The sequence below is a fragment of the Mastigoproctus giganteus genome, chromosome 6, assembly GCF_048544385.1.
Source record: "Mastigoproctus giganteus isolate SK-2022 chromosome 6, ASM4854438v1, whole genome shotgun sequence".
Classification (NCBI taxonomy): Eukaryota; Metazoa; Arthropoda; class Arachnida; order Uropygi; family Thelyphonidae; genus Mastigoproctus; species Mastigoproctus giganteus.
In genome coordinates this window covers 147,334,896-147,347,889 of record NC_143580.1, presented here as the reverse complement: position 1 = coordinate 147,347,889, position 12,994 = coordinate 147,334,896, and the positions used below count along the sequence as shown (strand labels likewise).

General features: G+C 35.6%; 1 protein-coding gene across 5 annotated transcripts in view; it reads right to left on the bottom strand.

Moving 5' to 3' along the window:
- The window catches only part of LOC150084644 (uncharacterized), a 387,737-nt gene that overhangs the window by 65,022 nt on the left and 309,721 nt on the right, over window positions 1-12,994 (bottom strand). For all 5 annotated transcript variants that reach the window (XM_090376527.1, XM_090376523.1, XM_090376524.1 and 2 more), the window contains one exon: window positions 4,147-5,666. In XM_090376527.1, coding sequence (XP_090232653.1) covers window positions 4,147-5,666 — 1,520 coding nt within the window. The remainder of the gene's footprint in view (window positions 1-4,146; window positions 5,667-12,994) is intronic.

Sequence of the window (12,994 nt, the reverse complement as noted above, 5' to 3'; positions counted from 1 at the left end):
AGGTGCCTTTCTTATGTTTATCTTCAACAATTTCTCCTCCACTTTGGTCTCAGTTATTACAAAATCATCTAGCTTTTAATTCACCTCTGGCATTCCTCTTCCTGAATAACTAACTCCTCACATGTGAATGTAGACGCAAAATACTCATTTAGTTTGTTAGCTACCTAACCAGTATCATCAACAGTTGAACTATCGATATCCAGTGGACCAATCTGATTCATCCCCTTCCTTCTAGAGTTTACACAGGTAAAGAACTCTTTGCTGTTTTTTACTTTGCATCCTTTGCCAAAGATTTCTCGTAATCTGCCTTTGCCTGCCTAATCTCCTTTGTGACAGACCAGCTTATATCTATCATAGGCTTCCGTGTTACCCATTAATTTATATGTATACCGTGCATTTTACTTCTCTGCCACACGTCTCATTAGTTCATCTGACATCCATTTAGGCCTAAAACTCAAACAATATTTCTTAGTTGCTATGAAAAGCCTAGTAGCTTCAAAGATTAATTCTTTGTATGCCTCCCATTTTGAATTTGCTGTTGGTAACGTCATCAGTTGGTCCCACCGAACAGAAATTAAATATTATCTCAGACCTCCGTAGTTGCTTTTACGAAAGCAAAAACCCTTCCCTTTACCCCTGATGGTAGTTACCTCTGAGTAAATCCCACTTCAGTACACTGTGATTACTGCCACCTAGTGGTTCCTTTATCTGCAGATTCTTAATGCATGAAGAATCACTACTGATAATCAAATCAAGAGTATTACTCCCTCTAGTTGCCTACCAAACATGATGCTGTAGAAAACAATCATCCAATAAATCCACAAAAGTTTTGCTAGTATGTGAGTGACCAACCCACAAATTCCAATCTATATCTGGGAAATTAAAATTATAAGACTCTCTGATTTACTGGCCCACTCTATTTCCCTGCACAGTTGTTTATAATAGTCATCAGAGTCATTAGGCCTATAACATACTCCTACTCTCAAATTTTGATTTCCCAGTGATTATGTCACACCAAACTGACTTGACACTGCACTGTCCAGACATGTCAACTGTCTGTACTTCCTTGGATTTTGGTTGTTTCTTAACTAATAGCATAACCACTCCTCCTTTCCTAACCTTCCTGTACACATTGTACTCTCCAAATTCCATTTCTGCATTCCTTTTGTGTGACACCACATCTGATATCCCAACAATATCTGCCTTTGATGTTTTCAGCAATATCTCAAATTCATCAAATTTATTTACCAAACTCCTAGCATTGGTGTACACCCAAGTATACATGCATCTGTTCCTATTCTTAGCTACCCTAACACAACCCATGTTTTTACTTGTACTGCAATGACTCCCAGCAGTCTCTGAAATCCCCTGCATCTTGTTTTCCAGGCTGCTGCTCATTCCAATAGAAGCAGTGCAAGAATCACTTTCACCTCTGCCAGTGGCTACTGTTAATCTATTAGTCCATGTATCCCCCCAAGCTAGCAGTTTTCCGACCCACCTAACACTGTCTCAATAGCATCAGCAAATATTCTTGCACCCTTTCTATTTAAGTGTATCCCATCCCTGTAAAAGCATTCTCTCCTGTTAACAAGCACAGACCAGGATCAGAAAAATTCTACCCCTTGAGCCTTGCACAAGCTCTCCAGGGCCGAATTGATTGACAGGGCTCTCATCACATACTCCCTCCTATCATGTCTGGGCAGAATTGTAAACACTTTCAAATTCAACCCTAATTCATGGTTTTTTTTTCAACAGTGACCTGTACTTGTTAAGTAATTCTGCCAGTCTCCTACTCTTAATATCATTAGTGCCAATACAACAATATCACCTTTTGTGCCCTTAAAAGATGATATTTGCTTTGCAATGTCATCAACCTTTGCCCCTGTCAGACATACCCTGGTCCTGTTCCACATATCCTTTTTTGCACAATGTTCCCCATTTCCCTGACAATAGTCACCGACAATTACTAGTTCCTGTGGGACCAGCGCATTCTGCCTTGGGGGTTGCCGCTGTGTTGTGTGATGTTTAAGTGCAAGCTCTGGTGTTGATGTGGGCAGCTGAGAGCTTGATGGGCCCCCTAAATTTAGATCCATCGAGGGCATCAACCCTGTCCTTCAAACTCTGATATAGGCCCATAACAATGCTGAGTTGTCGCCTGATTTCTTCATACTCCTTACATCGTGCACACACAAACACATTCCCCTTGGAAATATCACGTCCCATTCCTGATTGTTCCATAAACATCAAACAAGCAGTACATTTTAAAAGTGTAGTGTCTATCAATTCATTAATATAACGTAAACTTTTTTTTTTTAACGAAATTTCTTTAAGCTCTTAGCAGTTTTTAACTAACTGAAACTACAGTATGGCTGATTAAAGTGACTGTAGATAATGCTTGAAGGTTTGGAACGCATTCTGCAGGAGATTACCCAGCAATTCACGTTTTTTCTTCAACAGTACTACCTATCTACATTGTGAAGATTGAATATAAAGATCAAAAGCAAGGTTCTAGTTGTAACATTCAGTGGTTAGTTTATTTAATCAATAAATTTCCTCCTGATAATATGCTTTTTTACCTATCTTTCTCATACATTTATATCACTCCGTGATGCAAGAAAGCAAGCTTATATAGCATTAGTCAAAAAAAAAAAAAAAAAAAAAACCTTCTAATTTCACCCATCCACTCACTCCAAATGTTTGTCTAGTTCTGCCTTGAATCTATTTATGCTATCAACTTCTACAATGACAGATGGAAGTTTGTTCCAGCAATCAACCACACGTTGGCTAAAGACAAACTTCCGCACATCTATCCTACAACTGTCTTTCCTCAATTTGAATTTATGCCCTCTCAGGCGATTATTCTGAGCAAGAGGAAGAATCCCATCAGCACTGAGTATGCTCAAACCATTCAAAGCTTTATACTCCTCAATCAGATAACCTCGCAGGTGCCTTGTCTCCAGACATTGCAATTTGCAAAACTTAAGCCTTTCTTCATAAGAGCAACCCTTTGTTCCATTCACTAATCTTGTTGCCCTTCTCTGCACTCGCTCCAGCAACTCTATATCCTTCCTGAAATGAGGCCTCCAGACCTGTATATAGTACTCAAGGTGTGGCCTGACCATATTTTTATAAATATATAAATCTTATTTTTACCCATCACTACCCATTTCTACTGGTTCAACCGTTATTGGGATAACAATTGTAAATCACGATATTATGATTGAACTATTATATACTGATTTACATCAGTTATTCAGTGCATAAATGCATTGATTTGTATTTAATTACATAATTACAAATTAACTGATTAGATTCTGGTTATGTATGATTTATCTTTGTAGAAGCAAAATCCAAGGCTAATGGCTTTGATAATGTATAATAGATTCTGATGAGAAACATTTCTCGGTTGTTTAGTAGATGTTTTCCAAGGAAGAAGACCTGCTGCTCTTAGAATGGTGTCAAAAAACAAAGGAAAGAGCAAGAAAAACTTAATAAACTCTTTCTCTCTTTTTCTCAACTTCTAACCTTTGTGTGCTTGCAAGATAAATCAAACCATGGAACACTGTTATCTTCTGAAAATCAGGTGTCTCATTACTTCTGCTATAAGAGAAATAACAGTCTGCAGTACCTGGTCAGAATAAAATGGATATCAATAATTATAAATGGGTTTTATTTTAACATATTAAAAAGTCCAGTAATAGAGTGCTTATATATTTTGATACATCACAACACTCGAAAGTCAAGACTTTTTTCCTTTCTTAGGCAAACTTTTTTTTACCTGGTTCACCAATAAAATATAGACTGAATAATTAATAGTACTAGGAGTTTAGTAATATATTTACTACAGACAAAAATAAGGGTTCTTTTAGTTTACTATATCAATTGATATGCTTAAAATAAACACAAATTCACAATACAAACAACTGAATGACTGAATAAAGAAATTTAATTTATAGTGTATTGTAGTAATTAGTATAAACCTATCAATATGCACATTAAACCCTATGCTAAAATATTTTAAACATTAAAAAAAAAAAAAGGACACATTTAAACACTACAAAATATAACATTAAAAGAATTTTTAAATAAAAATTGTTTGGAACCGTAATAAAAAAAAAAATTCTGTAACATACAGGATTCACTCACGCTATAAAAAACTAGCTTCTCATATGGCGTTCCTTCCCAAGACCAGCCATTTGAAATCCTTTTCTCATCTGTTTTTTGAGGGATTACAAGTCGAGGAAGTGATACCATTGGTTGTAGCGTCTTCTGCTGTGTATTACCAACAGGATGAGGTATTTTCTTTACTTTCTGAAGTGCAGCTGTAGGACTACCATCAACATCTCTCAGTATTCTTTGTTTGCCATGTAATTTAGCTTTTCTAATCAAAGCTGAGAGTTCTCTTCCTTTTCTTTTCATCATATGATAGTTTTCTTCTTTTGGTTGTGAATGACTGTTTGAATTATTTAGGTTTGTATTTTTTTGAGGTGATTCTTTAAAATATTCTGTTCTGCTGACATCATCATCAGACAAGGGCTGTTTCACAGTAGAGACTTTTTGTTGGACAACATCACAGTCTGGCCTATTTTCTTCCTCATTAGCCTGTTCTTCCTTAGCATCTTTTGTAATTAATTTATGAACCCTTTCCTGTACATTTAATATAACATCTGTTTTGGAATCGACTGGTGTAGAGTCTTGTTTAGTTGGAGAGTGTTTTGTATTTACTAGTGATGAACACTGTACAGTATTTGCTTCAATTGTGGTATTAAGAGAGGCACAGTTACTACTTGTGTCACATCTATTTTCGGAAGATTCAGTTGAGGAATGTTCATTACCTCGAAATTTACTAGATGTTTGGCTGTAATCATGATTTGAGGTATCTGAATGTTTTGTTTCAGGTGGAGTTACTGGCTCTGCTTTTGGAACTGGAACTGATGGAGTGGGGATGGAAACTTGCCTCTGAGATGTAGTCATATCTTTCTGACTAAATGACACAGAAGATTTCACATGATAATTTGCTGATGCATAGTCCTGATGATATCTACTAGGAGGAGATGAATACACATGACTTTGAGAAAGAGGCTGGTTCTGGGTTGAATTAAGGGACTGACAATGGTAACTACTACTAATATTATGGGGAACATATGGTTGATGTGATGGTGGAGCAGGAGGTAAAGAATGGTGAGATGGTGAGTGATTGGTAATTTGATGATGAGAAAGTTGATGAGCAGGTGCAGTTTTAGGAGGAGGATGAGACTGAGGCTGTGCTGAAGGAGGTGGAAGTGAATCTAGGGGTGAAGGGGGTGGAGCAGCAGTAGGTGGAGCAGGAGGAGGAGGAGGAGGAAGGGTTTCTATTGTACAAGGTGGGGGAGGAGGGGGAAGAGATTCTAAAGGACAAGATGGAAGAGGATCAAGAGAACAGGGTGGACAAGGAGGTGCAGGGGGTGGTGGTGGTGGTGGTTGATGATGTGATGGAGCTGGATGAGGAGGAGGAGGTAATGAATGATGAGAAAGACACTGATCTCTTGGAAAGGGATTATGAGGATGGTGATGATGGCTAGTTGTGTGTATATGAGAGTGTTGTTGGGGATGGTATGGTACAGGTTTATGAATAAGGCAAGAGTCATGCATAGGCTGAATAAGAGGTCCTGCTGGTTGGTAATATCCTAGGAAAAATAAGAAAAAAATTAGGTAATTAGAGAAATTTGGCACAGTAAGGACAACACTTCAAAAACTGAAAAAGAATATATTAAAAAAATTCCTACATATTATAGAAACATTCAGTTTTTGCTCCTATAGTTAGTCCCTTTATTTAATAAAAATATCACTTCGTGGAGTTATAAAAAAAACTGAAACCAGCGTGTCCTTTGAAATAAATATGCTCTGTACTTTTTAAAAAAGTATTCTCTGTGCTCTGTATTTAATAAAAATATTTATATTTAATACAGAGCTCTGTATTTAATAATAGAGTATAAATATGTTTATGTTCTGTATTTAATAAAAATATCCATGAAGTTATAAAAACTGAAACCAAAGCACCTTTTCCAAACAACAGTTGGAATTTATAAATTGCATGTGAGAGGAAAAAGGAAAGGAAGGGTTGTGTTAATCAACATAAATTATGTATACATAGGAGGAATATTTGAGAGTAATCGATGTGTGTGAGAGAGATAGTGAATTTCTTGAATCACAGTTCCTATACACATAAATTTAAATTTGGAATTTGTATATATATATAGTAAATTCTGTTTATATAAGTCTCATAAAAAACTTTTGTTATTTGTGTAAATTTTGTTATATAAGGCTTATTAAAAGTTTATTATTTATGAAAAATTTGTGTTGTCTTCATGCTCTGCTAACTAACCACTTTACACACCCTAGAATTTGGAATTTTCTGAAAATTGCAGTCAGAGTTACAGTTTGTGTACACCCATGACTTCAATAGGATGGAAGTGAACAACACAACAGTAATTATATTAAAGAAAAATAATTAAATAAAATTTTTATAAATACAGTATATGAGTGACCACAAATACATATAGTCAGTAATGTTTTCAAACCTTTTCTTAAAATATGACTTTTGGGATCTCCAATGATTAAGAGAGGGTGCTTCTAAGTTCCAGACATGATTGCTGCTACGTAAATGGTAATCTTATCTTTTTTGTCCTACCACTACTTTTTTCACTCTACATGTAAGCATTTTATCTAGTAGCAAAAACTAAAAAATCCAGTTTCATTAGCACTAAAGATGTTGTTCTGGTCATATGTCAACAAAACGTTTTTAAAACGATTCCCCTTCCATTCCTTTGGAGCTTCAGTGTCAGTGGCTGCAATTTTGCCGCCCTCTCTTTTTGAAAGATGACTAGTGATGAGCCTTAAATTTCTGAAATCTCGAAATCAAGAAAACTTGAAATTTTCAATATTCATCTGATGCACGCACAACTGATTTAGCCTCAGTTTTTAAAAGGCTTCTGTCAACAGAGATGGTTTGCATCATTATTAGCCATTTCAAGAGTACCTATTAATGGTTAATTGCTGGAACAAACTTCCATCTGTCGTGGAAGTTGATAGGTTGAATAAATTTAAGGAGGAACTGGACAGGCATTTGGAGGGAATGGTGTGATTTTTTTTTTTTTTGGCTGATGCTGCATAAGCTCATACACTTGCTTTCTTGCATCACATGCCACCACTACTACTACTACTACTATTCAAGAGCCAGACAGTTTGCCTTTCGTGCTCTGATCCTACCTGGTGCACTAGATTTCTCTAAGCTTCCAATCTTTCATAATGGCAAACTCTTAGATTTGCTGAACTGTTTAGCAATGTTGGTCTTAGAACTTGTGCCATTATCTACAGCTTGTAAATTCTTAATTTTTTCTGCAATGTGCTATAGTGATAAACACACACTATACATACTGTATACTGAAATTAATTTCTAGAGCAGTGGTATTCAAACTGCGTTCTGCAGACCCCAGGGTTCCGTGAGAATCATCCAGGGATTCCGCAGAACAGTTTGAATTCACTAATAAAAATTGATCGTTTTTGTTGCGTCAAATAATTTTAAAAATATCATTTTTGAATTAGCACCCTTTTTGAAACAAGTATGTTATTTCCGACTGTAATCGACCTTGAAGGTCGATTTGATCTTGCTCTCTCACATTTCTCTCCATATTTGCCTTTTTTAAAAGCAGTTGTTGCTGGTCGGCTCAAAGTGACAGTTTTTCCTTATGATTACAGTGAAATTGTAAAATCTTTATTCCTTTGTTTTGTTTAAAAGAGAGAAGTCTGTGACAAGGTAAGGTCTCCATTCATTTTAATTCCGTTTATGCAATGGAATAGATTTTGTGATCGATGATACCTGAAAAACTAATGAAAGAATTTTAATTTATTAGATCTGCCCTTCACTATGGACATTTGGTTAAAAACCAGAAAACAAACAAAAACTAAAGAAACAGAAGAAAAACATGAAAATTCTTCAGCAGCATCTGCAATTGTTTCACCATCTACTTCTGGAAACGACATGCAAAACATCTGTTTTGGAAAAGCCTATTAAAAAAACAGAAATTAGATGAAGGTGGTTCTAAAAAAAGAAAATATGATGAAAGCTACTTAACTTAAGTTTTGGATTTACTTGGACAGGAAATGAAGACGAGCTGGATGGAATATGTGTCGAATGTGAAAAAGGTGTAAGCAATAGTAGTCTAAATCCTGCAAAATTAAGAAGACGTATGGAGAGTAACCACCCACATTTGATAGGCAAAAACAGAATATTTTAAGCATAAATATGAAGAGCTCAAAAGCAAGAAAATTTTTTTTTAAATTTATGTATAACAATAATGAAAAATCACTTTAGGCTTCCTACCTTGTTAGTTATTGTATTGCTAAAGAAGGGGAGGCATATACACTTGGCAAAAATTAATAAAACCTTGCACCAAAGATCTTAATACCTGTAAGATTGGTGAAAAATATGCCAAAGAAGTTGATAGCATACCTCTCACTGATCCCACAGTTACTAGATGCATCAGAGATATGGAATGTCTTTGTGAGGATGAATTAATATCTTGATTAAAATCTCCCCATGGTTTCATAATGCAATTAGATTAATCTTCTGACGTTGCTGGTTTGGCTATTTTAATTATTCTGGTATGCTATATTTTTAATTTAACTGTCCAAGAGGATATTCTTTTGTGCAAGCCTCTTAAGAATAGAGCTACTGGTGAAAACATTTTAATGTTATAAACATATATATGGAGAAGCATGGACTATCTTCGGATTTATGTTTTTGCATTTGTACTGATAGAGCAAAATCTTTACTGGGTGCAAAAAAAAAGGAGTCATATCAAGAATAAAAACAATAGCTCCACATATTCAACATTCTCATTGCTGTCTGCACTGTCATGCTCTCATTGTAAAATGAATTCCAGAAAAAATAAGATGTTTTAGATGACTTGAAAATCATTAATTTTATCAAATCCAGGGAGCTAAACTCAAGATTATTCTCATTATTCTGCAAGGAGCTATCTAGTTCTCACCAAACACTGCTCCTACACGTAGAGGTATGCTGGCCATCACGAGGAAAAATTCTGAGCAGGTTTTATGAGCTGAAAGAAGAGGTGAAAATTTTTTTTTTTTTTTTTTTAAACTCAAATTAAACGTGATTATTGCTCAAAATTACATGACAACATATGGATTCAGATTGCGGCATACCTTGCAGATATATTTTCAGTTTTAAATGAAGTAAATATACCCCTCCAAGGAACTAAAATTCATATATTTAAAGTTAATGATAAAATAAATGCATTAATTTTGAAATTCGATTTATGGATTTCATACATACCAAAAAACGATGTAAACTGTTTTGAAAAATTAAGTGACTTCTTGATACAAAATGATCTGAATCTTCATAAAATTGTTCAAGAATACATAATAGAGCACTTGCTTAATATACGAAAAAACTATTAGAGAATATTTTCCAGTGCAAACAGAATCACATGACTGGATTAAAAACCCATTTAATCATTGCCAAAACGAAAATTTATTAATGAAAGAGAGGGAACAGTTAATTGATATATCTACAGATTTGACCTTAAAAATTAAGTACGAAGAAGAACTTCTTGTTTTTTGATTGCAAATTTACAGTGAATATCCTGAAGCGCCTGATCATGCAATAAAGATTCTTATGTCTTTTGTCACAACTTATTTATGCGAAAAGGCTTTTTACAGCGACACATACACATACAGCGACAAAAATGAAATACAGGAATAAAATGTATGCAGAACCGGAAACGTGCTTGCAACTGTCATCAATAATACCAAATTTTAATTTTCTTTGTGGCAAAAAACAAGCACAGCCAAATCATTAAATGAAGTATATTTTTTTATATTATTTGTTAGTGATGTTATACTAAAATTTAGTATTATTTAGTTACTAAATAATAAATGGGTGCATTAATGCATTTATAAATAGTTCCTGTTTATTGTGAAATGTATTATTACAACTTTAATTGTAACATTTTGTTCAAATAAAATATATTACATGAAATGTATTTATTAATGGGTTCTGCACTGAATTTTCACATTGAGAAGGGTTCCTCAGGAACCTAAAGTTTGAAGACCACTGTTCTAGAAAGGAAGCATTAAATAAGTAGATAACCCAGTCTTAAAATATCATTATTTATTAAATAAATTATAATATATGTGTGAAATTTTAGGCATTACATTGGATAATATGCATTAAATTCTGCTTTTCAAGAAATTTTTCAATTAACTGTCCTCTCTTATCAAGGTGAAAGGAACTTCATAGAGGTGATGCCCATTCTAATCACCCAAGATACAAAAAGGGGTTGGTAATCAAGTAACTAAATCATCCAAATCTGCAAGAGTGTATAAATGATTCGGAAAAGGTATAACGAAACAACTGTTATTGCTATCCCAACCATAACTAAAGTAGAAAATGTTTCTAAAGGTGTTTGCAAAGGGATAAGTTTAAAGGTGTTCTGAGTTTACTAGCAATGCTACTCCTCCATGAGCTATATCAAAGTCATTCTTCTTTTCTATACACTGTGATATTTTTTTTACTCATAGATATTTGAAGGATCAGATTTATTACTTGTAGACAAAGAACAACAGACTTATATGCACAAATTTGGTCATACACATTGTCTGTGTTTGCCAGGATCCATGACAGTTTCACTGAAGGAGCATACATCATTGGGATTTATCAAGTGTGTCTGTTTTCTTAAGGGATGTATTTTTTTTTTTTTTTTTTTGCATCTGTCTATTCAGTTTTTCCCTTTTTGGGAATATTGGTGTCCATGTCCTCCTCTGCATGAGTTTCAAGAAGTGGATCGTCCTCGTGTGATTTTTTGTCTGTCCATGGTATCAGTACTGGATTTTTACTCATCTCTTTCAGAGCTTGCTTGCTTTACTGGATGCTGCACAGTGTTTTTATCTGGCAGTATTGTCAGTGGTGTATTTACTGAATGAGTTGCAGTTGTATGCTGTTGGGTAGATTGTTCTTTTAGTGAGGAGAGGACTGATCTTGCCCAGTCATATACTGGGATGCTAGGGGATTGAACAACCAATGTGTATTATTTTGGTGCATGCTATTGTACAACTGAAGCATAAGAGGGAAATTTAGTAGACACTAAAAACTGTTTATTTTCTTCCTGGTATGGTAGGCACCTTGTGTTTAACTTTGTACTTGCAAATTTTCTTTTCTCTCTGCCATTGGATGCATTTCTTTGAATATGCTGAATGATTTTCCTGACAATTTGGGCAGCACTGCATTTCAGTAATACAGTCTGCATGAACATGTTCATTCGAACCACAGGAGGCACAAGTGCTTACACCTCTGCAGACTGATTGAGTGCGCCTGAAATTTTGCATCTTAAATATCCAGCTTTGATTGGCATATTAAATGTAAGAAATACTGTCCAAGCAGAAGTAAGTATTTCATCTTTCTTGATTACTAACCTTTTAGCACTTATTACATTTTAATTGCTTAGTTTTTAATGATCTCTTCCTCAGATACATTAAGGAGATCCCACTCTGATATCACCCCTTTAGAGGAGCTGAGGGTGGCATGAGGTGCAAACTTTGTGGGAATCACTGAATATCGATATTTTTAAGTCTTTTTGAGTGTTCATGCTTCCTCATCTCTACTAGAAGTTCTCCAGATTACAGTCTTCAATTTCCACTTTTGGAGGTGCAGCCACATTTTCAAGACATTTCTGAATTAAAAATGGGGAGATCTAACTCAATAAAGAGTCAGTCGTGGAGTGCAATATTAGAAAAAAAAGAGGAGCAGGATTCTCAGTTATTTTTTTCCCTGCACCTTTGCATTGGATGCGTTTACTGTATATCCTCTCTGTTCAATGGATCTGGATCAAGAGATCCATAAGTGGTATGTTTGTTGTCCATCGTTGTTCCTTATAGCCCTGGGAGTTATTTTCTTCTCCCACGTTTCTGGCCCCGCCATATGGAGGTAGGAGTGGTGCAACCAGTGACCAAGCAATTGTTGAATTTAGTAGAGTTGATTAGTAATTAACATATACACTAAGGAAAGAAAGGTGGATTTCCTTTCTGAATTCTTACTTTAAACCTTGGAAGCACAGAACCGCTTGAAGTAAACAAAAGGGAAAATGACAATAGATCCAACAACAATAGAAAAGAAATAAAATTATATCGCTTGGCACCCAGGGGGCCATATTTTGAAATGTTTGTAAGACCAAGAACTACACACTGAGTTAGCTTTGTATTAGCAATACCCCCCTTGTGTAAGAATGGGCTGGTCTGTGGTGCTCAAAGTCGGGAACAGCTGACATAAGATTTTGTTCACATGTGTGGTGATTGGTTTTTGAGTGTCTGTGAGGAAGAATAGGTTGCCATCGAGATCTTTCCAACTTTGAATGTGGAATGATTCTGGGAGCAAGACATGCAGGTTCCAGTATCCCGACAGCAGCCAACATGATTAAGTGTTCCTGTTTTGTGGCGTTGCAAGTCTACTGTGACTGGCTCGTCAGCAGTTGGGTCACACATGGGACAGCTACATGTGGGCAATGCCCATGGAGAACCTTGCATGCTTCGTCTCATATTACAGCACAGTGGCCTGTCTAGCCACCCAGTACAATGTACGAATAGCAAGATCAATGCCCATACAAACTATGCACCAGACATTAGCTCGTATAGGCTATAACAGTCAATCACCATCACTGGTACCCATGCTCAGTGAGAGACAAGAAACTATGCCTTGCATGGGCACATCAACACCAAATGGGTGGGGGGGGGGAGATGTTCAAAAATGACTTATATTCACCAGAAGTAGCTGTGATAGAAAGTTGAAACAAACACCATGTATTACACCGGACAACAGTCACTGGACAAAATGACACATTTTTGCCAATACACTTCCGCAGGTCAATTTTGTAGAAGTCCTTCAAATCATGACTCAGCAGCAGAAATCACCTAGTCATCAGCAGCAAAGTGTTTTCCA